The sequence below is a fragment of the Beta vulgaris genome, chromosome 7 (genome assembly GCF_026745355.1).
Source record: "Beta vulgaris subsp. vulgaris cultivar EL10 chromosome 7, EL10.2, whole genome shotgun sequence".
Classification (NCBI taxonomy): domain Eukaryota; kingdom Viridiplantae; phylum Streptophyta; class Magnoliopsida; order Caryophyllales; family Amaranthaceae; genus Beta; species Beta vulgaris.
This window is the reverse complement of record NC_079208.1, coordinates 46035137-46062030: the sequence shown is the minus strand read 5'-3', so window position 1 is coordinate 46062030 and position 26894 is coordinate 46035137. Positions and strand designations below refer to the sequence as shown.

The window sequence follows — 26894 nt, the reverse complement described above, 5'->3', positions numbered from 1 at the left end:
TCCCTTCTCACCTGAACTAAAAGTAGGATCACATGAGAACGCCTCCATACATAATAAATGTAAATGACTCTTAACTACACGATTGAATTAGAGATACAATACTTGTTATATATACTGTTGAAAAGTCTTACTAGAAAAGCTCGAAACCAAGCCATTTTGTAATCTTGAAAATTATATCCTTTAGGAAGAAAATCTGCATACAATGGTCTTTTAGCATTAAGGAGTGCATTCTAATTTTTTGCTGAGAGGATCTTTTTGATAATACATTTGGAATAATCAAATTCATTGGGAGAGTCTTTATTTTTTAAGTGTTTGATTTCGATAGACTGGATATCTACAAAATAAGTTTGTAACTTTTTTTTAGTTTTTGCCTGTGATCGAGAAGCCATTGGAAGTCATTTGAAAATATTATTTCAACAACTTCACTTAAAGTTTCTCTAAGAGGAACTTCAGTAAAATTGGTTTGGTTTTGGAATGTATGAAGGGTTAGGGTTTTCAGGGTTTTTTGGAATAGTGTTTTGAGTGGATTTTTAAGTTATTGGGATTTTGGCTACTTGGTTGTAAGTTAGTGGAGGAAAGTTTTTAAAAAGGTTTGGAGAATTTTAAATGAGTATTATTCGTCCATGATGGACAATATGAGTCATTGCATAATATTCGTTCATAATAATTTTACAGATAGAATTACTTGTCATCGTGCAAAACTTTGTTTTGAAACAACATTTTGAACATTATTTTATATAACTTCTTTTGCTACTTTGAAATCAATTCTAAATTTTTTTATATTAAAGATATTCTTGAAATTTTGAAATGCACAAGACTATTGATAATATTTCTTTCTTTATGTTTGAATAGTTCTTTTGAGTACCAATCCAGACACTAGAATGAAACCTAACTATTTGTTTAATTTTGTTAGAATTATGCTTTCGTTTTAAGATGCCTCCATAGCCTGTATTAGATGTATTTATCTCTACAATCATTAATGCTTTGACTTTATCTTTAAACACCTTAACTATATGAGTATGTTGGGATAATCATGCAGGAGGATAGTTTTGCAACCTTTTGTAGAGAGGAGTACAAAATTGACGCAATTTTGGAAAGAAATCTACAATATAATTTAAACATCCCAAAAATCTTTGAAGTTGGGTTTGTGCTTTATCTCATCAGGAAACTTATTAGCAACTCAATTGCTCTATCAATTGGTTTGATTGTCCCTTGATGTATATCGTAGCCAAGAAATCTACTTTTGTTTGAAATAACTTCATCTTTGTGGCCGAAACTATTAATCCATTTTTATTTGCTACATTGAAAAATATTTGAAGATTTGTTGAAATATTGTTCTATTGAGGTTGAAAACACTAGAACATCATCTATGTAAACTATAATAAAATTTGTACATTGATTGAAAATATCATTCATAATATTTTGAAAATTTAAAGGAGCATTAAAGTCTTAAAGTCATTAGATTCCATTCATAATGTTCAAATGGAAAAGTAAAAGCTGTTTTGTACATGTTTTCTTCTGCAACTTGAATTTGTCAAAATCCAGACTTCATATCAAATTTTAAAAATATTTTTGCATCATAAAGTCTATTAGTAAATCTAATCTATTTGAAAAGGGATATCGAATTCAAATAACTTTATTAAGAGGTTTATAATTAATAACTAATCTAGGAACTCCTTTTTATTTCTTGTAATACTCCGTATTTTTCGTATTATTAATTATAATTTTTAAAAGAATTTTAATTATTAAAGAAGTTTATTATTAATTATAAAGGTTTTAAATAGGTTTTTATGATATATTATGGGGTTTTCAAATAAATTCTATCCCAAATTATATATTGGGCCTAAGTTTACAAATTATAATATAAGTAGTTAGTTTAGTATTTAAGATATTTCTTAAAAGAAAATCATAAAAAATTTACAAAAAGAAAATAAAAAGATTTAAAGAAATTTCAAAAAAAAAAAGAAAAAAATAAATTTCCGCAGCATCAATCTGACGATTATGTTTCATGAGGACTTATCTTTTAGTTATTTTATCTTAGATAATTATGTATTATGATATAATCTATATCTTTTCCTAATCTTAGTTGGATAAGCATAAATATTAGTTATATCTTAGCTAGATTAGTTTATCTTTTTCCTAAATTTATCTTCTAGTTTCCTATTCCTATTTAGATTCTACTTTTTCAACTAGTATAAATAGGGGACTCCAGCCATCATTTTTTCACACCAAATTTGAGAAATACATCTGTTTTCTCAAATTTAAACTCTCTCTCCCTCATAGCGTACCTTCATCTTCCTCCGTAGTACTTATTAATTTTCAAGGTGCGTGTATTTGTAGATCTTTAATAATTGTTTTGCAAGTGCAATATCATGTTTTTAGGAAAATATTTTAGATTGAAATACATGTTTTTATGAGTTTTATTATGAACTGCATCTGTTTTATATGAGCATGTTTGAATGTTTACAAATTTTATTTATGAACTTTGAATTATTTCTTTCATTTAATATATTTATAAAGTTTGATATTTGAATTTATATTCAAATATCTTAGAAGGAGTTTGATCTTTTGATTCATGTTTAAATATTTAAAAAAGGAGTGTTTTTGAACTATTATTATTTTTCAAAGGTTAATCCTTGAGCAAGTTATTTTATTTATGCCTTTATATGGCTAATTTTTAAGAATTATTGTTCTTTTTAAAGGAGGATTGTTTCAGAAGGATTTTTATTAGTTATATGATCTTTTATGATCACAATTATAAAGAGGCAACGACTTGTTATTTATTAGCAAGAACGGTAGCCATTATATTATTTACCCATGTACTTTTTGTATAAGTCATGTGGACAATGTAGTAACCCCTCGTAATAGACTCAGTAAGGAATACTAAACTTGGGGGGTGTGCACACTTTAGGCAAGGAACCTAGGCAAGTAAAATGAGTTTTTATTAAAGTTATATACAGTATATTATACAAGTATTATCAAGTATCCAACAAAGATTTTTCGAAATTAAATATTTTAATGTTTAATTAAATAAAGTGTTTAATATTCCACATATACATGTACTCAGTATTTTTACTGACACGCTTTTATTTGTTTTGTTTTATGGCTTTGTCCCTGTGATGATCCTATTTTCGCGAGCAAATTTTACAAGCTAATATGATGCATACTTCATATGGGAGAGCTAGTGAGGAATCAAAATTAGTCAAGGAGTTGTTATTTTATTTTTCTTATTTCTATTGTTATGTAATTGTACAATAAAGTTATTTCAATAAAGAGAAGTTAGTTCAGTTATTCCGCTGCATTTGTTAAAGTTCAGTTAGTAGTAAGTATTAAAGCCTTTAGCGTTATCACGTGGCGGTAATACTCTCAAGTTTCTCAAGGAGTTTTATATTAAATATATGTTTTAAAAAGAGAGAAATTTGGGGGTGTTACATTTCTCAGCTTGATTCATGACATAAAAAGCTGCACAACTCTGAGGAGATTTGGAATGTCGTATCAAACGTTTGTCTAAAAGAACTTGAATTTCCTTTTTACAGAATTCCAATTACTCTTGATTTATTTGAATAGGCCGAGCTCTAGTCGATATATTTTTCTCATTGAAGTCCTTTTCATAAGGAAGAGAAACCATGTGTCTTTTTCTTTCCCAAAATGCATTGGGAACATATGAACGCACTTCCTTTTTAAATGTTTCTTCTAAATCAATTATCTGTTTTTGAATGACGGGATTTTGAATTTTCTCTTCAATTTTCAAATATGAAATTTCATTTTGCAAAGAATTAATATGATCTCGTTTGTTTTCTAAAATATTTATTTGTTGATAAATGAAAGAAGATTGAAATAGAGAAAGATCATTTTGCTGTATGAATGATAAAAACTTGATGTCTCATAATTTTTGTATGAACTCCTTGATTATCAACATAAAATGGGTAAATTGGAGTTTAAAATGGGGTGCCAAGAATTATTTCTTGACTTATATCTTTGACTAAAATGAAAGTGTTTTGAAAAAAAATCCATCATTGCAAATATATTCTTTTGAAAGCTTGTATCTTATTTTTAGAGGAAATGAATTTGTAGCATATAGTTGTTCCTTTGTTTTTTTGTAAAACTTAGAAGGAATTAGTCCTTCCTTTATGCAATTTTGGTCTGCACCACTATCTACAAGAGCAATGGAATCATCTATTACTATATTAATTAGGACGTACCAGTTTTGAAAAGTAATTTGATCAATAATTTGACAAATTTGTTCATGAGGAAGCTTCTCTTTTGAAATTACTTGGACTCCATCTAATGGCAGAGGTTCAAGGAACGTAAAGGCTGATGATGTTAAATTTAGGAGGGATAGTTTTGCTTCAAACTCTAAATCTTTTGTTTTCAATGAAATAACTTCTTTTTGAAGGGTTGCATTTGAGATCTAAGCCTGTTGACTTTTGATTGAAACTCTTTAACGGTGATTTGAATTCGAAAATATTTGGAGGTTGATGCTTATGAAAGAGCTTTGAGATACTAATTGGTTCACTTATTTTGGGTATCTCATTTCTTTGATAATCAGATCTCATAATTTTGACAAACAATCTTTCTTGATAGTAGGATAAGAGATATTATCTACTAAATAAAAAGAAATTCTTTATCATCACTAGTAGAAATAATATTGATCTTTTTGGGAAAACAAATACCTAAAATTTATTCTTCAGACAAATCTTCAGAAGAATTTGCATTAATTTGAAGAAGATATTCACCTTCTTCTTCAGAAGAATAGGAAGGTTCTTTGTTTTCTTCTTGAATTTGTAATGCTGAAAGCTTATTTCTTAGTTACTCATTATCGCCAAAAAGCTCATTAATTTTACCCTTTAAACCACATCTGTTTGATTTGTGACCTGGTTTGCCACATTTGTAACAAATAATAGTAGTCTTTCTTTCCCCCCGTTTCTTTTTGTGTAACTTTGGAGATGGTCTCTGGTAGTGCTGAGGATTGGTATTTTCATATATGTTTTGCCTTTTGTAAGGAAATGAACTCCTTTTTTATTTGTGTCTTGTAGATGGAGGGTTAAGTTTTTCCATAGCAAAGGCTTCAGAGAATGATCCCAATTCTTTCTTTGTTTGAGATCTTTCTAACATATTTGGCTTGAATTTTCAATTCGGAGCAAAGAGATAAACCTTCTTTTCTCACGAAGCAGAATAATTGTCCGAATGTTATTTGACTAAAAGGAATTTCTTCTAAGTCAGTCTGAGTTTTGTGCTTATTAAGAATCCTTTGAGCAAAGAGTTTAGAAACGCCTGTAACAGATCTTTCTTTCCAAAAAGATGCATTATAATCTTCTCTTCTTAAGACATATGTTAGGAATATGTCTTTGTACCATTGGTAACTCCTAAAGTTGGACATCTAATGTTTGTAAGGATGACATTGGAAGAAACTATAGTTCTACTCCCGGATTTCCTACGAAATGCATTCCTAAAACCACGGGCATCTGATTGTTCAACTATGAAACCATCAGATAGCTCAACCAAAGCTTTATATTCTAAGATTTGAATTTTGTTTTCAAGAGTTAGGGAATGATCCCACCAACTTTTGAGTTGTCTAGTAAATCCTAACAATAGGAAACTTACTGCCAGGTGTGCAAAATCGGTTCGGACCGGAATTTGGATAGGAACGGAGATTCCAGTACGGTCCCCGGTTCGCCGAACATCAGGATTCCGGTCCGGTCCAAATTTGGAAATTTCTGATCCGGACTGGCTGGACCGAAATTTCTATTATTTTCGTAAAAAAAAAAAACTTTATATGTTTAAAAAATTAAAAGGTAGAAAGGTAGAAACTTAAAAACTTACTATGTATTATTTCTGGATTATTATTAGTAATTATTAATTTTTAATGTATATAATTTATAAATATATTTACATAAAATAAAAAAGATTTTTTTTTGGAAAAAAAGAATGCCGGTTGAAGAGGTCTTGTACAGGACATGACCATAATTTTTCCGCTCCTGTCCAAGAAAATCCCGGATTCCGGTCCACCGGTCCAGCCAGTTCCGGTCCGGTTTGGTCCGGTCCTAGACCGGTGCACACTCCTAGCGATCTCTACTTACTGCAACTTATTTGCCTCATTTCAGCTGGAGGGACTTAGTATGCCATTTTGGCCATTCTTATCTCCGGCCTGTAAGGTGTTAAGAATTTCATATTTAGAGTTACCATCTATAGATCACTATAGCTAGTGGAGCGGAATCTAGATCGTTCTTCATACTGAATATCAGGAAGTGAAGATTTTGGCTAATAATTCTTTGAATAACTCTTGAAGTTTCTTTGAGCTATGTGTTGAATTTTATTATTTTTGGATGTAAAAGACTCGTTAAAATTATGCTATAAAGCAACAATATCTTTTGGTGTCTTTATTGCATTCGTTTCATCAAAACTCAACTCGAAGTTTGATTCATGAGGACAATCTCTATCGAGACGAGTTATTCCTTTTGAACTTCATGGTAAATTCTAAAGGCTTTGAAAAATCCATTAAAAAAGACTTCGTTTGTACTATGCTAGACTTTCTAGTATAAGAGTTTTGCATTAACCACTTTCTAAACTTAGACGCCATTAAGAGATGAACATCCAATCTATACTATCTGATAAAGATAACACTCTTTTGGGACCAACGGACCACTCTTCCGGGACCACCTTAACCACGATCGACCAACGGCTTCAATAGCTGACCAATGTCTATACCAACAAAACTAATGTAACCTTTATGAGAAAAGTTAAATGTAGATGCCTAATCATAATCTCCCTTTAAGAAAGGTAGAGAGACAACATATTCTTCCTCCACATGTTTCATGATGAATTCAGAGCTCTCTGGAGTCTTTGCTTGGATTCTAAAATGATACAAAATTTTCAAAACCCTATGATAATGTCTTTGGCACGAATTTTCAAGGTCAAATGGCGGATTACGTTCTTGGTCAATACTGTTCAATTTCAGCTGTTTAAGATATCTTGACGATGGGGGAAAAACTCCGTTGGGATTTAAAATTCAGTACAAAGTCCAGCACGGAAGGAGACCATTCCTTCCCCATCAAAAGTTTCAAAGAAGTTCATCGAAGAACATATGAACGTTAACTAAGGAAGAATTTAAATTAATGTGAATTTCGGATAAAGGCCCAACATTAACTAAAAGTTATTTGGAATACTTAAAATAAAAATAATCCACTTCTTTAGAAACTGAATCCTCCAAATCCGTACTCATAGTCCTTTTGGAGGTTCATGTGCTCATCAGGACCCATTTGTGTAAATAATTGCCAAAGTTTTAAGTAAAAAAAAAATCCCGGTGATAGTATTCACGGAAAAATTAGGGCAATATATTTTCTAACAGTTATATGTAGGCTATCAAGTGTTTCGCAGACAAACTCAGATAAAACAAATACAAAGACTTATTTTTCAACGCTTAAAGAATCATATATTGAAAAATTTCAAAAGCGACATCAAGGAGACATCAACATGACAAGGCAAAGATAAATACTCACATGTCAAATAGCTATCCTACGTACTACTTCAAGATGGAAGGCAAAATATTCAAATTGTAGTAAAAGCATTCAAAAGTTGGCATTATTATATTCATCATTATTCTATCCAATTTGTATGGTTCATATTGTTTAAACTTGCCTATATAAGGGAGAAACTTCCAGGGCATAAATTGAATCATAATATTTTCTCACACAACAACAGTAACATAGAGTGAGAAGCAAGAGTAAGAAACAAGAGTGTAGGGTTCATATAAAAAAGACACTTTCAAAATATTGTATTGCCATCAAGTTTTCTTCTGAATATCAATAAAAAGTAAGTTTCAAAATTCAATCTCATTTTCTTTATGATTAAATTCCTTTTGTTCATTTATTTCTTTTGCATAGTTAAACTTAGCATTATTCATAATTAGTAGTCTTAATCATCTTTCATTCGTCCTAATTGATTTAATCATTTATTTACCTTTCATCACTTGCATTAGTATTAAACTGAGTTTATTGTAAGAACCGTGAGAACTACTTATTATCCCTCATTTTACAGAAAATTTGCTTATTTCACAACGTTTTTGCTCATTTATGTTTTCTAAGAAGAGTCCTTGAACTTTTTTTTAAGCATATTGTTGAAGCTCATTTAAGATCCCAAAGAGCACAAAATTATGGCCTTGTAGACTTATCGAGCAACGGTACAGAAAATTTCTGGACTCAGTTTGAGAATGATCGTTATGTGGGTTCAAAAGTTCCAAGGGGATAGATAAAAAGAAGGGAACCTTCTTATAATGTATTATTTACTCCCTCCGTTTTTTTATTTGCTACATTGTTACATTGGGAATGAAGCCACTAACTTTTACCGATTATTTTGATTATTTTTAAGTGAAAATATAGTCATGTGTGGTCTTGTAAGATTCTTCTCGACGTGTAGTTTCATTATATCAAATTTTTACTTAAACGAAATAAGAGATATTAAGGGTTAAATAATGCCTTAAAAACTGTGCACAATAATGTAGCAAATAATAAAAGCAAAGGTAGTAATTTTGTATGGCTGAGTGCAACATAAGCTAGAATGAATTGAAGTCCATAAGTAAAATCTTGTCTCTTTTCTGGATATGATAACTAGAGGGAGAAAGGAAGTTTATCAAATTAGAATTCACAATACTGTGTTTGCAATGGAAAATCAAAGACCTTTTTTGCAAAATTTGAGCTTGGTGGCTTTTGAGCCGTCGTTCGACTTTCAACGTTCCTCTTGTAGGGCATTGGCTTTAGCCTTCATGGAGAAGCTGTGCCCATCCTCATCTAAGTTTGTTAATGATTCCTCTTTTTTTTTTTTTTTTACATCGAGAAATCATACATTAATTAAAAGATCAGAAGTACAACCTAATGCGAATACAACCCAAACTAAAACAAACAAATCTAAATGAGCCTTAGTAGCTCGTACTTACCATCCAAAATAGAAATGAGTAAAACCGATACAAAGTTGCGTAGAATAGGGGGCATCGCTGGTCAATGCATGTGATGCTGGATGCAAATCTCGGATGGCTGATGAAGGTGGTAGAAGAAGAAGATGACGAACACGATCCGGACAACGAACAACTAATGGCGAGCATCGTGTGGCGTCTTATCGCATGAGCAATCCCAACGATCTGCCATCGATTGGGATTCTGCACTCATGATCGTGTGAGGAGTCACGTTCCATTGTGACTCATTACTCTTGATCGAGAGTATTTCAGGTTTCTCCATGAAGTAGGAGAAACGCTGATGAGTGTGTGTGCTGAAAGCCTGAGATGCAATTGTGGTGCCGCCTGCAAATTCGAAATTTTCAAAGCAAAGACTATTAAGATCAATGCCAAGCTAAAAAGAGAGCCAAACAAGTTGAGCCCTCGAACACAACTCTGGTTTTCAAAACCGTAGAAGATATGTCCGAACCATGAAATATCATCGCTTTCTTCCTTGCTCACGCTCTGCGTGAGTCACCTTGTCCCTCAACACATGTTCCCAAAAACTGAGATATTCTACTATAACAACCTTAAACCACCATACTTGACCCACCTAACAACTACTTGTCGATGGCCACAACCAACCACCGATAACAACTTTAGCAACTCGAACACAAGACACTCTTTTATTGGGAGATTAAACACGCTTTTTAATAAAAAACCAAACACACTAGCTAACATCTGACATAACTAGATGGAGAACCAAACTACCGGGGGGAGGGGGTGCCCAACACTAATAGCGGGGGGGGGGGGTGGAAGGGAAAGGGGAGCCCGACACGAACAAGGGGGGGGGGGGAAGGGAAGCCCGAAACAACTACAGGGGAGCAAAGGCCTAAAACAACCACAACACTAAAGGGTGGATTGTGCCTACTAGACGCGAGGACAGGGACGAGGACCATGGATGACACCACAAGGAAACAGTGACGAAAGGGGGAATTGACCAACGCAAACCAAAACGCAAAGGGGAAGTGGAGGAAAAAACTGACGCACAAGAGAGGGGTAGGAGAAACCGACGCACAGGGAGGATGAAATAAGACCGTCGCACAGGGGAGGGTGGGGGAAAATGAGTGGGATGCGATGAGAGCGGGGTGGGGGAAAAACGCAGGGGAGGGGGGGTGAACTACATGACCCTAACACGAACACTACAACCTAAGCTTCGACGGTGTTGGCTTGCCAGTGGCTAGGTTAAGGTATCAACCGCCGATGAGCCAGGGGAGGTAGGAGGCTAGAGCTTTGTGTTTTGGGTTTGGGGAGAGAATGCTTTAGAAAGAGGAAAGGGTTGATTTCGTGTAACAATAAAAATCCCAAAGACTACTATACCGTTATTGTTGCCTATCAATTTTTAGAGTACAAGTTTTGTATACAATGATTCCTCAGTGGTTTGTGTGCGATAGAGGTTAAGATTGGAGATATGATGTTGATGACATGAATACTTCATGGCCAACAAGTTCGATTCTGAGGGATGATCAGAGGTTTATCTATGTCCAATTTTGTAAAATTGGATACTTGTATAGAAATTTGGTTTACAATGTATTGTTAAATAGAAAATCTGGATTAGATTTGAAGATAATATTGGCTTGCTAATAGTATTATATATCTTTTAGGCAAAATTAACCTCAACATAGGATTTATATATAGTGCGATTGCACCAAACAACCACAGCTACAGACCAGGGTGTAATAAATGAGGTCGGTGTCCAATATTCTCACTGGATTCTCTCCCATTTCTTATTTTCTTTTTTTAACCCTAATTTTTTACTTAAACAAAGAAAATGTGTGCCTTCATTTTCTCCTTCCTCAACTGAACAAAAAAAATTTCTTCCCCAAATTCCCTATTTTTTCCCCAAATGAACCCTAAAGTCTGAAAGAGTTGAATCAGCATAGCAGGAATGAGCTCAACTTCATCTTCAAGTTTCAAGAAGAATTCAAGTTTCAAGAAGAATTCAAATACCATTCTAGGTACTGGTAGGGTTTGTCGATATCGATTGCATGCAATAGTCCAACTACTTGAAAGTTTAATTACAGTCAAGGAAAACGCTTCTATGGCTGCCCAATATCTAGCACTCGACGTACAACCTATGAGAATTCCTATCATCGACCTCATGTACTGTACCAACTGCATCCAAGTTTGTACTTTGAGGTGTTCTGGCTATAAGTCGTAGTTGGTGATGTTTGGTGCACCTACACTATAGTTTGAAGTGTTGAGGTCAATTTTGTCTATCTTTTATGATAAATTTCAAGAGTCAGTAACTGTTAATCTTTTAATAAGATTTGGTAGCTTGAACTTTGCTTCAATTGAAATTGGAGTGTAATTGCTCTGCATTTTTCAAAGTAGCTAAGTTGGACTAGAATCGAAAAAGTGTATCTTAAGTTCAAATTATGTATGCCAACTTATGAAAATATCGTATAGATTATAATTTACTCAACATTATGAATATATGGAATTCAATATCGATAGAATGACATTCTCTTCGTCGACCTTTAGCTATGACAATTATTATGTGAGAGAAAGAGAAATGAATCCTTGTTAAAGAAAAGAAAGATGTCCAAAATTGTTACAGTAGTAAGGGTTTTAACTCCATGCTTTTCTTACGAGTTGAAAATTTTAGGAATCATTTTCCACATTAGCGATCACGTACGTTACTTGCTTGGGTGGGGAGATAATGCTTAGGCATAGCAAGATTGACAAAATATCTTGGTCCAAATAATGTGATTTGAACGAGATGAACCCTAAACAAAATGCGCAAAATAAATCACTTAACTTCGTTTAAGGTTAGTCGATATTATTTAGGGATGTAAATGATGCGAGTCGAGTTCGAGTTTCAGCTATCTCGACTCGATTCGTTATCATTTCGAGTCGAGCTCAAGTTGAGTTCGAGCTCAATTGAATAGAGGTTTGACCGAATCGAACTTTGATATAGTTGAGTTTTGATCGAGTAGATTTCGAGTAACTTACAAGTCTCTCATGTTAAAATCAACTCTAAGGTAAAAAAAAATGTTGAATTTAGACATTTAGCTATCGATAATTGGGTATTTGAGCTTCTCATGATTTTTTGAGTAGTAGCCAACATCTCGAGTCAAGCTTTGAACAAGTAGATCTCGAGTCAAGCTTTGAACAAGTCGATCTCGAGTAGCTTGCGAGTTGTCATATCTATAACGATCATTAGCTTATCCAGCTGCAGTACAACACAAGATAATCCAACATTTACTGTTTTAGCACTAGTGGACAAAAGCTCATCCGATCCGGTCAATACCAGGATCCGGTCAGTTAATCATTTACTGATCCGGTTTTGGGAGAAAATTTCAGTAGTCAACCTAAAACCCACTTGACCACCCCTAAAAACCAAAAAGATTTTATTTTTTTGCATTTTTTCATTTTAAATTATAACAAAGTATGTTTTGATAATTAGAAATCCTTTTTTTACACAATTGCAGCCAATCACACAGATGGTTTGTATAATAAACGGATTGATAGAATTGTATTTCATACAATTGCAACCAAACACATAAACAGAGAAAACGAAACTAATAGAAATTAACACAAGAGAGGGGAAGAAGCAAAACAAGAACAGAGCATGGAACACAAAATTAAATTAATAGAAATTACAACTTTACAACGAAAACAACAAATTTTATCCACGAGAACAACCAAACTTTCGATTTTAATCCAAACTTATACAACTTTACAACGGACGAAATAAAAAAAAACGAAAAAAATCCAGGCAAACAAATGCAAATGAAACAAATGAAACCCTAAATAACAAAAACGAAAATTAATCGAACCAAAAACCAAAACGATAATTGATTATGGTTGTTTGGTCTGAACGACGAGAAGCGACGGAGAGCATCAAAGAGAGGGACGAATTTGCCGATGACTTTGGCTATTGAATATTGACTTTACTAACGACTATAGCCACTCGCTTCACTACAGAAAACCTTGTAAAGTGAGAATCCTTGAACCAACTTCAAAACCTTGTCGTCATCATTCTTGCTATCATACCCGAACCCGAACAACTCATAGCCAATATTAAGCCGGGATTAACATTCTTAACGGAGAGCCTGTAATGTGATTTGATTATGGTGACTGTCGAGTTCGGATCGAGGTCTAAAGGAAGGGGTAGTAGAGGAGGAGATGACGATCAAAGTAAAAGATTAGGCTTTAATTGAGGTGGAGTTTGATTAAATTGAGGGTTTCGATTAATTAATTCCAGGATTTGCAAACGCAAGTGAAGAATTGGGTGCAATCAGTTTATTCACTTTAGTGAGGAAAGAAGAGATATGAGAGAGAGGATGAAGTAGCATTTAAGAGATAGGAGTAACTGATGGGTAGGATGAGAATCGGTAGATGGTGGAATCATGTCTACTATTCTAATGGTCGACACGGGCCAAAACACAACCCAAAAAAAAACGTGTGAATCTATTGTACTTTAACTATTCTCCAATGAACATGTAAGGAATCAAAATGGAGTCTCCACTAAGCCGCTTATTACCTACGTGATAAGGGGTAAAAAGGTCAAGGCACAACAATCATCTACCTCACCTATTTCAACGCCACAATTACTTATGGTCAGGAATTTCCTACTGGGTAGTGCGGCGAATTTCTATCACCACTGATAGATTAATGATTGTACATATTTTCTGAGTTGAGAGCTATAAATAAGGGCTGAGGTGAGAAAAAAGATAATTATCTGAATTTTATAATAGAAAGTGAGAGAAAGTTGGAGAGTCCTTGCCTCTCGAAGAGTGAGCATTGTAATTGGTATTTGCTATTATATATGGTATTTATGAATACAACTACTATCCCCTTCATCCTATTTGATTTTCTCTCTATTATTCTTGCTGTATCTTTTGGTTTTTACCAACTTGGTATCAGAGCAAGGTTAAGGACATCAAGAAAAGAAAATGACACCTATTCACCAGCAACAGATAGAATAATTGAAAGAAGGACTCGCAGAAATCCAAACTTCGGTGAATGAGCTGACGTCATCCCAACAGATTTTGGTTGAGAAGTTGACCACCAGCTTGGAGGAGGCCTCACAAAGGCTTAAAGGAAAGGTGAACCGTGCACATGAGTCCTAGGATGCGTTGATCGCCCAAATAAGGGAGAATCAACGAAAATTACAGGTGGAGATGAGAGAGACCATGCTGGCGTTGAAAAACACTTCCAACTCGTTAGCGATCCAATCGGGAATTCCGGTAAGGAATGAGGATGCAGATATACACGACGAGGAGGCGAAGGAGATAGAGGGATTCTAACCAGATCCTTTAAGGGGAGGAAGACCAACCGATAAGTCACGGCACAAACGGCTTGACTTGCCGATCTTTGATGGGACCAATCCTGATGGTTGGATCTTGAGGGCGGAACGCTTTTTTGCGTTTTATTGGTTGTAGGCTGCCGAGAAAGTTAGAGGCGGCGGTTATGGTGGCTTTTGATGGAGATGCTTTGTTATGGTTCCAGTGGGAACATGGGCGGAGATTGGTGCACCAGTGGGAGGAGTTAAAAGGATTACTCCTCCATCAGTTCCGGCCATCAGGTCATGTCACCCTCCATGAACAATGGCTCGCCCTCGGGTAGGGTGGTGATAGCGTGGTGGATTTTCATAGAAACTTGATCCAGTTGATGGCACAACTAACTGGCATTCCAGAAGAAATTGCAAGGGGGCATTTTCTGATTGGGTTTAGGGAAGAATTATAGGCCGAGGTCCGTTTACATAAGCCCAGGACTATGGAGGCTACTATGGGAATAACCCTTAGGACTATGGAGGCTTACGAAACGGAGGAGGTTCCACCGGCTCATCTCCAAATGGAGATCTCTCTAAATTTGATGATTGGTTTCGACACTCCATAAACTTTGAAGCTCAGGGGATGAGTTCATAGCCAGAATGTGGTGGTTATGGTTGACCCGGGGCCACCCATAACTTCATCTCCTTCTCTACTGTTCTAAAGTTGGAGATTCCAATCATACCCACCTAGGGGTTTGGTGTGACTCTCGGCACAAGGGAGGCTGTCATGGGCCAAGGAAAGTGTACATTCGTGCTCCTCCGGTTGCCAGGTCTCGATGTCATACAGGATTACTTGCCGCCCGGTTTAGGTAACTCGGATCTCATACTTGGTATTCAATGGCAAGCTAAACTGGGTGCCATGTCTGCTAAAGGGAAAGCACAAGTGTTAAAATTCAATGTTGGCAGTGAGTCTGTCACCTTGAAGGGTGACCCATCTCTAGGCATGTCCTTACTCTCTTTGAAAGCTATGATGTGAACTCTAGCCAAGGAAGGTGGAGGCATTTTCGTTGAGTTGAGTCGAATGGAAAATTGTCACCCACAAAAAAACCTAGAACCTCTCTTCTACGCGCCTCATTACCTTCAGACAACCCTCTCAAATTACCACCACCTTTTCTCACCACCCACCAGTTTACCTCCTATCCGTGGCCATGAACATCCCATAATCCTCAAAGAGGACACTGATCCCATAAGTGTCCGCCCTTACCATTACCCCTAGATATAAAAGATGAGATTGAACACCTAATTCATGACTTGCTTCAAGCTGGTATAATCAGGCCATCCACTAGCCCATTCTCAAGCCTTGTTTTATTAGTAAAAAAAAAAAAGGTTCGTGGCGCTTTTACATCGATTATCAAGCCTTGCTAACCCGACTAAGTGCGAATTTGGCAAGAAAGATATCGCCTACTTAGGTCACGTTATAACAGCAGCCGGGGTCTTAGTAGATCAAGACAAATCAAGCCATGTTATCATGGCCGGTTCCACAGAGTCTCAAGTTTCTTAGGGGCTTTTTGGGGCTCACAGGGTATTATCGAAAATTTATTGCAGGTTATGCCGAAATAGCAGCCCCTCTTACTCAACAATTGAAGAAGGATAATTTCTTGTGGTACGACGAGGCGATTGCTGCCTTCGAAGCCCTCAAGCTTGCCACGACTATATTCCCTACATTGGTGATTCTGGATTTCACAAAGAAATTCACTGTGTAAACGGATGCTTCGAGTTTTGGGGTAGAGGTTGTCCTTTCCCAACACGATCATCCGATGGTGTTCTTTAGCCAAACATTGGGGCAATCTGCTAAGCTATTATAACGTGAAAAGGAGTTAATGAGAATTGTGATAGTGGTGTTGAAATGGAGGCACTACCTCCTTAGGCGACAATTTCTAATTAAAACCGACCAACAAAGCCTGAAATTTTCGATGGAACAACGCGAAATTGAACCTGAGTACCAAAGATGGGTTAGCAATTAAGCTTATGTGATTCACCTTCAATATCATCTATAGGTCATGCTCTACTAATATAGTGGCTGACGCCTTATCAAGGCAGGACCACTCTGTTGCAGAATTGGGAGCCCTGCCTCCTCCTTCTACCTGCCATGTTCCTTGGGACAAGCTTCAATTACAAATTAAGCAAGACCCATTTATTGCCTTGTTCACCCTGGAGATACAAGATGGACAACCGGTTCATAAGGGGTATACTCTCCTCCACGGGATTTTCTTTTCTATAAGGGAAGGCTCGTGATTCCCAAAGGATCTTCCCTAGTCAATATAATACATTTCTGTAGGAATACAATAACTCCCTAGTAGGGGGCCATTCGGGGGATTTGAGAGCATATCAGAGACTTGCTAGTGAATGGTATTGGCTCGTGATGAGACGTGATGTAGCCTAATATGTTCTAGCTTGTCACACATGCCAACAAAACAAGCATTCTTCACTGAGCCCAAGGGGCTTGGTCGAACCCCTGCCCATTACCGACAAGGTGTGGAAGATATCAGCCTTGACTCCGGGGAGGGACTGCCCAAGTCCAAAGGTTATGATACCATATTGGTTGTGGGCGATCGTATCACCAAATATGGCCACTTCTTATGCCTCAAGCTATCATTTTCAACTCCCTCTGTGGTAGCTCTCTTTCTCAAAGAGATAGTCAGACTACATGGTATGCCCACCTTAATTATTTCTGACAGAGACAAAATTTTAATAAGTTCCTTTTGGAAAGAATTATTCAGGTTATAAGGGACATCACTACAGCGTAGCACGATCTATCATCCACAATCATATAGTCAAACCGAAGTGGTGAACAAGAGTGTGGAATCATACTTGTAGTACTTTGTGAACGGCGGACCTAGCTCTTGGTCACAATTGCTCCATTGGGCCTATAATACGAGCTTCCATTCTTCCACAAAATTCCCATCCTTCAAGGCTTTGTATGGTTGGTACCCTTCCTCCATCATCATATTTGTGCCTGGGAAAACATCAATTTCATCCCTGGATCTTGTGTTGGAAGTAGAACCTGAATCTCTCTTGGATTTCAGGACTGCAGGTGACCCCAATACACCAGTCCCTTAAGTGCTCATTAAGTGGCAGCATTTACCAACATATGAAGCCACATGGGAGGATTTCGCCACAGTTAATTCCAGATTGCATTCCTCCACCTTGATGACAAGGTGGCTCTTTGGGAGCGAGTTAATGGAAGGAATCAAAATGGAGTCTCCACTAAGCCGTTAATTACCTACACTAGTACAGAAATAACGATGTGCGTCGGAAATGGGACCCCCATTTGCGTCGGACATCGATCCGACGGCACAAGTCTCGACGCAGATGAGAGAGACAGGATCTGTGCCGAATGAGGATACGACGCAGATGTTGAGCTATTTGCATTGGATATAACTCTACGTTCGACGCACATGATGCCTCGCCAACACCAGCCAGCGCCACACATCAGTCATATGAGTTGCCATTTGCGTCAGATCGGACTTTGCGCTATGTGAGACGCAGATGAGTTGGCATCTGCGTCGGACATAACCAAGGGTCCGACGCAAATGGCTATTATTTTATTAAAAAAATGAAGTCATAAATTTGTAGATGCTTTATTCGTGCGCATTTTTGGTGTTTACAATGTCAAAAATTTATTACAAACCACCATGATCATTTGAAAAAATTATGTAAAATAAATACAAACAAGTTATATTGCAAGTATGTAAATAAAATGTAAATCTAAAACTGAATCTAGAACAATCGAGGAAGAAATTGAACAACCTATGATTCTGCGATGTTTTCCGATGAGCTTGAGAAAGAAGACGTTGAGAGAACAAAATCCAGTTCTAAAAATGAAAAAAAAAATTCCAGATCTGAAAATGAAAAAAAAATTCAGATATGAAAATTAAAACGAAAATCTTAGATATGAAAATCCTAGGATTAAATGCCAAAATAGTAAACAAAAAAATTAGATATAAGAAATAAAAAAACGAAAGGCCATTATTTTCAGTTCCATGAACTAAGTCACCAACATCAGTAGAAATTTTTTATTTTTCAGATCTAAAAATGAAAAAATGAATTTTCAAATATGAAAATTAAAACCAAAAATCAAATCTAAAAAATGAAAAAAATGAAACCCTAAACTAGGATAAATGCCAAACAAATCAAATCTATAAATGAAAAAAAATCGAACATATGTAGTCGCCGGAAAAAAAAAGAGTAAGTTCGAGTAGTTGGAATCAATTTCTTCAATTTGTTCTCCATTATTTACCTTGGTCGTGTTATGCCATTATTTTCACGAAATCAGTGGCAAGTTGAGCGATAAGAGGCTAGGGTTCGCATGAATTTAGTTTGCCACTGATTTCGAGTGGATACCGTGTAGATTGTCACTGATTTCGAGTGTTTAGCGGTGCCGTCATCTTGTTGGAATAGAGAGAGAGAGAACTACAGGCATTTACGAGAAGAAGAGTGATTTTAGGGTTTGAGTGATTTTGATTATTTAGAGGAGAGATGAGAGGCGATTTAGTTAGAGGAGAGTTGAGAGGCGCTCAAGAATAGATAGATAAGGGGGAAATAAAGAGAGGCACTTAAGAGTTTGAAACCTAAAGCCCAAAACATAAAAGGGGGAAATAGGTTGGTGATGTGCGCCAGACCCTAAAGTCCATCCGACGCAGATTTACCACCTCACAAATATGCAACGCACCTTGGGCCCATCCGATAGAATTAGTTTTGATCATCTGCGTCGCATGTTCCTGAACATCTGTCACAAATCTTCTTTTTACAATTTGATGTGGTTATTTACGTCGAACCTTAGTTAACATGCGACGCAAATAGTCTATTCCTGAACATTTGTGTCAGTCTTTCTTCTGTTCGACGCAAATAGGTAGACGCAAATTATCATTTTTATCCTAGTGCTAGGTGAGCAAGGGTAAAAAGGTCAAGGCACAACAATCAGCTACCTCACCTATTGCAACGTCACAATTAGTTATAGGTCAGGAATATCCTACTGGGTAGTGCGGTGAATTTCTGTCACCATTGACATATTAATGATTGTACATATATTATTTTTTCTGGGTTAAGAGCTATAAATAAGAGCTGAGGTGAGAAATGAGAGAGTGATTTGAATTTTGTAATAAAAAGTGAGAGAAAGTTGGAGAGTCCTTGCCTTTCGAAGAGTGGGGGTTGTGATTGGTATTTGCTATTCTGGTGTTTATCAATACAACTATTATTCCTTTCATCCTATTTGATTTTTTCTGTATTATTCTTGTTAGATATTTTGGTTTCTACGAGAACATATGAAACTAATGTACATTAACTGTTCTCCAATGAATATCAATCTCGACGATTCTCCTTTGTTAACCTTTATCTTTATGTTTCTTAGTTTGTTTATTGCAGATATTTCTTTGTTCATTGTGTTTTCTTTGTCTGTTCATTAGGTTGAGTGGAATTTCATCAGATATTTTCTCTTATGTTCATATTTTTTTTTCTTGTTGTTCATAGCTGATTTAAATGTTCATTGAGTCGCGTGTGTTGTTTTTTTGCTTAGTTTGTTCATTGAGGATGTTATTTTGTTCATTGTGTTGAATGGTGCGCACCATTTAGATGGTAGACTCGTATCTATAGGGATGATAATTGGACGGGGGGATGCAGAGGATGGTACCTCCGCACCCGCACCCGCACCCGCATAAAATTCTGATCACCATCCCCACCCCACCACCCCTTGTGGGGGAAAATTCCAGACCCATCCTCACCCCTCCAGGTACGTATTTATACCCATTCCCACCTCACCACCCGCATGGGTACCCGCACCCATTTCATACCCGCGTCGTACCCACTTCATCCCCACCCCCACCACCCGCATGGGTATCCGCACACATTTCATACCTACGTCATACCCACATATTTATATTTTGCAAGATAAAATTATTAATAATATAAGTATATAAGTAGAATTTTAATCATATATATGTGGGGCGGGCGGGGGTGGGGCGAGGCGGGCTGGGATGGGGTGGGGATAGCATAAAATTCATACCCGCTCCACCACCCATTGCAGGTAGGATTTTGATCCCCATCCTCTCCCCATTCGTGCCAAACCTACACCCATCCCCGCCCAAGTGGGGCGGGGATGGGACAGATCTCCTACTTGACCTGCCCCACTGCCATCCCTACGTGTCTACCATCTAATTTGTGGGGAGATCAGGGTTTGAGAGATAGGAAGAAATGGGGCAGATTTCACCAGGCCATATATACGCACGCGAAGTGTGGGCCTCTTGAGTTTTTTGGCTTCAGCGAACATAATCCACGCGAAGTTTAGGCCTCTCGTTTTTTTGGGCTAGACTACTGCGCTGAACATAACACCATTAACTGATCCGATTATTAAACTGGATCAGTTAACAAAAAGGACCGGATCGTTTTTTGATCAATTCATCCGGTTCAATTCCCAAACGGATCAGTTAATTCACCCATTCTTTATGCGCAAAAAACGATGACTAATAAAGTGATCCAGTTTTGGACCCGATCGGATCAATTTTGTTATGTCATTTAAGTTTTTTTTCCAGTGGTTTAGCAACCACCTTTTGATCCAAAAATCAGATACTATAAGGGTTTACCCATCATATATCAATGAAAAGTCAAAGAATAGGAGGTTTCTCTTAAAGTAACAATGTGGATGAGGAGCTGTAGCAACTATGAGTCTTTGTAGGACAATTGTGATAACTGATAGTGTCGAATTTAAATGATTTATCCTTGACCAAAATGAAATTTGGATAAAACTAAGTAGAGGCGAACTGATTTGTCGAATAAACAGATGAGTTGTGTTAAGGCTGAAATGCTAAAAATTATTGATGGTTGAACCTGGTGGACAGTGGTGTAGTCATATGGGGTTTAACTAATATTATGATTACAGGGTTTTGAACAATTAGAACTTGACTTGAATCCAAAAGTGGTCTGTTTTTAATTGCGGTATGTTCTATAACTCAATGAGTGGGGGGATCCAGCCATAGATTAAATGCTTTAGGTATTACTCGTAAAACAAGATTTATATCTTAATCGTAATTGGCCAAATCATGTAAATGAGTTAACCCAAAAAGTTAATTACAATCAATCTGCTTCTAAATAAGCCAATCAAAAGTAGATTGAATATACCTAACTAGGGGTACTAACGAGGCAGGACAGCTCGCAAACTATTCATATTCAGCTCGGTCAAAGCTCGACCTGGAGGGGCTCAATTCGAGTTCAGGACCGACTCGAGACCTTAACGACTCGAGCCTAATGGAGTTCGGCTGGAAATATCGCACACACGCGCGATAAAATATGGATTACTATTTTAGATTTTAATTTGTAATCCAACTTGACCTCTATTCCGCTAGGCACTAAAGTCTAACATTGGTTAAGAAAACAAATGACAATCTTATATTCTTTATAAATAGCTACTAGTCCTTACCTCGACTTAGAGTTTGATTTTGTACCCCTTGATCGGAAAACATAAGTTATAATCTATTTTCTTCAGAAAAAGAATGAAATATATGTTCAAATATTTGATTATTTAATAATCAAAATATTTGATAATTGATTATCTAAATGCACTTAGAGTCTTATTGCTACAAAGTTGGAAGTTTTTTATATAATATAACATGATGTTAGATATAAAAATTTTAGGGAGGTTAAAAGGGAAATCAAGTTATAAAAACATATGTAGCATGAGTTTTTTTCTTTAACAAACATGTAGTTCCATATCAAAATTTTAGGAATGCTAAAAGCTACACTAAGTTATAAAAGTATATGTAGGATGAGTTCGATTATCTTAAACGAAATATGGAGTCATCCATTAAAATCTTAGCAACGCTAAGAGGGACACCGAGTTATAAAAGCATAGGTATAATGAATTTGTTTTTCTTTTCAAACGATGAAGTCTCACATTGAAATTTTAGGAAAGCTAAGAGGGAAACCAAATTATCTCTATTATATAAGTTAAGGGAGGAGGTGTGGTGTCCTCCTTTGAAGTTAGAATACCATCTAATAATTTAAAACGATGTTTTCTTTTTATATACCATTAATAACTTGACAAACTAGATATACACAATCAATTCACAAAATCAATATGAATCTTCAACCAAAAAAGTTAGCAATATATCATGACAAAATAATATTTCATATTTACAAAGTTCAAACAACATGGTTTATTAGCATTTATAATTATTAAAGAACTATACTAAAGTCGCTGAAAAGAAATTATCAAATCATCAACCAAATTTTTCAGTGACGGTATGAACAGTTAAAAATCATTCACCATTCATTTAAAAAGATAATAACATCTACAAAAGAATCTCAATAATTTACATCACTACCAAAAATAATTTTAGATAAAAAAAAATATGTCCATTTGTATATACCTACATCAGATTGTCGACGTACGCATCGCGTGCATATGCAACTAGTAAGAGCATATGGTGGGTGAGTGAACAAGATCAACTGCTTTCTTGGACATACTTGACCTATATGGTTGGGCCTACCGCCTAAGTATAGCTTTAGTATTGACTTTGTCCGACACGGTACGGTTCGGTCCAAGCCCAACTTTTTCAAATTAAGTTCCGAGCCGAGCTTGGACTTTGTCCTCTCAAACTCGAGTGGAGTCCAAACATTTGAGGTTCGTCGAGCTTGACTTCCACCATTTTCAAGCAAAGTCTGAACATATTCGGTTTCATTTTGAGTCTTTAGCCCTATACCTGACCCAAATTTGACACAACCGGAAATTTGTTCGAATAACTTTTTATCTGAGCACGACATGAATCTTTAAATTCTATCCCAAATCTATCCATGATGACATGTTGACGGTAGCCAATATAATTTTATTCATTTTGTTAATTGTCATCTATTTCCTGGAAAGATGTAAATATTATAGAATTTAGATTCCTGCTATTAATTAATGCGTAGAACAAGAGGCTTTGACTTTATCAGATATTAAAAAGATTGAACCTTCTATTATGACTTTGTCACCGGCACGTTTGTCGCCTTATTGCTCGACTTGTACGGTGTAAATTTTTATCTGTCTTTTTTGATTTATCATCTTCATGAATGTGAATTTTAAATTGCAGATCTACCCAAATTTAACGGGAAGGAATCATCCAACAAATTATTGTTATGCATACAATTGATCAATTATCGTTCTTCATAACATTTCACAAAACCTCTAACATTTGACATTAATACGAAACAAGAAAAGATTATACATATTTATACGGAGTAATAAAAAGATGATCCTGTAGTTGAAGCTAGAAGCCTTTCACAACAATTCACCAAGCATATATAAAAAAGATAAAAACTTCGACCTGTCAATCTACGTTGCTGGTCCAGTAGAGTCATTCTTTTACGTAAAATAAGTTTTTAAAACAACAAGATAACCTCTTTGTTTTTCCTTTGAAGGAAAATTGATCAACTTGTCAACTTCTTGGCCTTTCTCTTCTCCAAGAAGAAGAAAAATGCGAGAGAGAGCACGGAGAAACCGGAAAACACAGAGGCGGCGACGTCGATGGAGGTGCTACGACCACTGATTCCTTTGATGTTTAAATCTAAACCATTGGTTTGTCCGTAGGCAATTTCTCTATTATCAGCGTTACGAACGTAAACCCTGACAAAATAATGTGCCGTAGGAATATTTTTTTTAACAGTGTAAGTAACTGAATCAGTTGATGAATTGTAGTCTTTCTTAACCATCGAAAATTGGCAAGTTTTGTCCCTGGACAAGTCTTCTTCAGTTCTCCTCCATGGCCTGTCCTTTTGGCTTTCTAGATGATAACATAACTTTACATCCACTTTACTGTATGTGGCAGAATCTGTGTTTGATATGTTTCTGTTTAATCTCCATGAGACTGTTATTTGGTCTATTCCTGCTCTTAGATCCACTGTTTCATAAAAAAGTAGGAGAATATTTAGTTGATTATTTAAAGTCTATAGAGCAAACATGAATAATACTAAAGACAAACTACATTTTTTATTAACTTTCTTAGAATTTTGATTAAACAAGGTAATTGTTGGGATTTTCACATTGCACCATTAAATTGGGCAAGATTCACCAGATATCTTTGCCAATTTTGAATTTCACAAGGTATTCTTTCGGGTATAGTAAATTCTTTAATTTAAGACAAATCTGAACAAAGGTTAACATTTTGTTATGAAGATGACATTTTTTGAATGCATTTTGTAGATTTCTTGGTAAGGAGTCTATATTGAAGAACAATTACCTATTGGTTATTATTCATATTTGACAAAATGATAGAGAATAAAAGATGAGATATGCTATAAGGGGAAGATGTATGGATTTCTAGAATTCTAAAGCTATCATATGCAAGCTCATTGTGTAGATTCATGAACTACACCTCAAGTCGACTTTTGTTAGGATTTGTCCCTTAATGGACTTTAAGTTTTTTTTTTTTATGTTGTTTTTGATGGGACATATACCTTAAGGGTAATATGACAACTTTAAAATTGGCGAGTTATTTAGTGAAACAACTGAACCTTAAGGATAATTGATATTACTATTAAAGACAAAAGTTGATTTCCGTGAGATAAATACTCGGACATTTTTTAGAATAGAAGTGTCCTAAAAACGTTTTAAAAAGGTTATATGTAGTGTTTGAAGCAAATTTTTCTCGATACTACTTATTTAAAAAAGTCTTGTGGCAATTAACCTCTAATAACTAATAACTTAGATAGTACAAAAACTTACAAGAATATTCATGGAACAAGCTCATATGTTTCCATCACTCTATTTAGCATGTACAATTTAACATAAATCATGAATGAAGACAAATTAATTCAATAAGCGCCAAAAGAAGATTACTAGATTTACCCTTACCTAAAATCACCTTCAATTTATTTTATTAGTGGATTCTAATGTATTTTGAACTTTAACCGAAAGATGGTGTTATGATAATAACAACCACTAATAATATTTAGGGACAAAATTGCACGTAAATTATGGGACATAAAATTCTGGTTCATCAGTTTATTTGTGGATCACTAATTTCGCCTCTTTCATTTCTACTTAGTTTTTTGCATTAATTCCCAAATAAATCGGCAAATTAACCAGTTAAGGAAGACAACTCTATCGATTTGATCAAATCTAGATAATATGACTTCATCCTAATCTACCATCAAGTTTCAGATTCCTTTCTTTTTCGTGCACATAGATTATACACCATCACATTAGTCGTAATAATATTCTAACTTGTAGTATCAAATTTATGCATTAATTTCATTTCATCCCATAAACCAAATCTTCCTACATACTTCAACAACTTTTTTATTGAATATATACATGGAAATTTAGCGTTGACTATTTATTATCGCATTATTTACATCACATATATAATTATATATCATCTTTAATAAAGAAAAATAAATATTATACAAGTAATTATCAGAAGAAGAACAATAAATGTTTACCTCTTCCTGATGGAGAAGCAGAAACAGTGAGAGTATTACGAAGATCGGCAAACACCCCTTTTGAATAGCAAGTTGCAACCAAACTACACAAAACTGCAGCAAAGATTATTAATCCGCGAACTCCCATGATTAATTTCGTTGATTTTAGGCTTCTAACTTAAATTTGCTAATTTTTTTTTTTCTTTTTTCTTAGGGAAGAAAAGAGAGAAAAAAGGGTTTTATGAACTTCTAAAAACTGATACTTTTGGGATTCTGATGATTCGTTCCGTGGTACTGACTACTATTTATATTGGGTACGAAGTACTACTTACACGTCAATTTGAAGGTGACTCTAATTTATTACCTTAAGATTATTTTTTTATAACCCTTAATTGATTAACAATATACATATTGTATTATTAAATTTAGGAGCAAGTCAAATGCAAATCTGTAACTCTTGGTGAAGCAGAAAAGAACAGAATAGCATTTAAACATTTTTATTTCCTAATCTTGGTTTTGATTATGTATGTGGGCAATTGGCCGCAAAGAAAGGTGAAGAGGTGGGGTTGAATTATTAATTAAAAAAAGTCAAGAGTTATTGCATTTATTTGGTTTTGATGTATAGGATGCTAGCGCTAACTATAAGAATTACATGCATAATTGAAAATTGTTCTATCTATATAGTATATATGGTTTGATCCCAAGACCTCAAGTACATATACTAAATTTCTAACCACTAGACTAAGTTGTATTTAGTGTTATTATCATAAAGTATTATATTAATAAATGAATTTTTTTCTTATCCGGGGCATAGTCGAGGCCTAATAACTAGTTTAAGATGTACAACAAGATCACCATTGATCAGTGTTATTATTGCTTAACTACTAATTTGGCCCGAGTGCCACTCCAGATTGGTTACAATTATCAAATATATTATTAATCATAAATCTCATCATTAATTTTATTAGCTTTGCCTAATATTTTATCTAGTGCGAAATTGAAAATTGGACTTTATTGTATGACCAGTTGTTTTAAAAAAACTTCTAAGGAATTTGGGGATAAAATAACAATCTAAACGGAATTAGGGTAAGATAATATCTATACAAATATATTAAAAGGCGTGCCTATGTGTCACATGCCACTCTCCTCAAACATTTAATGCAAATGTTTTATATCTATCTGAACTCCTCAATTAAAAAAATAAAAATATTATGTAACTACAAGGTATCGAACACG

General features: G+C 35.3%; 2 protein-coding genes and 1 long non-coding RNA gene across 4 annotated transcripts in view; 2 read left to right on the top strand and 1 right to left on the bottom strand.

Annotated features, from left to right (window-relative positions):
- The window catches only part of LOC104884525 (manganese-dependent ADP-ribose/CDP-alcohol diphosphatase), a 32236-nt gene extending 28945 nt beyond the window's left edge, over window positions 1-3291 (top strand). For both annotated transcript variants that reach the window (XR_008970391.1, XR_788736.4), the window contains one exon: window positions 1040-3291. The gene's annotated coding sequence lies outside the window, so the exon portion shown is untranslated. The remainder of the gene's footprint in view (window positions 1-1039) is intronic.
- A 4293-nt stretch (window positions 3292-7584) lies between these two features.
- LOC125499570 (uncharacterized) lies at window positions 7585-23972 on the top strand. The gene is made up of 2 exons (XR_007276505.1): window positions 7585-7812; window positions 23658-23972. It is a non-coding gene; the product is annotated as an uncharacterized LOC125499570 (long non-coding RNA).
- On the bottom strand, window positions 23412-25953 carry LOC104884524 (high-affinity nitrate transporter 3.2). The gene is made up of 2 exons (XM_010669198.4): window positions 25680-25953; window positions 23412-24136 (listed from the first exon to the last, which is right to left on the bottom strand). The coding sequence occupies exons 1-2, from the start codon at window positions 25804-25806 to the stop codon at window positions 23667-23669; spliced, it is 597 nt and encodes a 198-aa protein (XP_010667500.1). The 5' UTR covers window positions 25807-25953; the 3' UTR covers window positions 23412-23666.
- Between the last annotated feature and the right edge of the window lie 941 nt (window positions 25954-26894).

Coding starts and splice junctions, on each gene's coding strand:
- LOC104884524 (XM_010669198.4), bottom strand. CDS start 25,806: ATGGGAGTTCGCGGATTAATAATCTTTGCTGCAGTTTTGTGTAGTTTG. Junction 24,137..25,679: donor TGCTTCTCCATCAGGAAGAG/GTAAACATTTAT, acceptor TTTATGAAACAG/TGGATCTAAGAGCAGGAATA.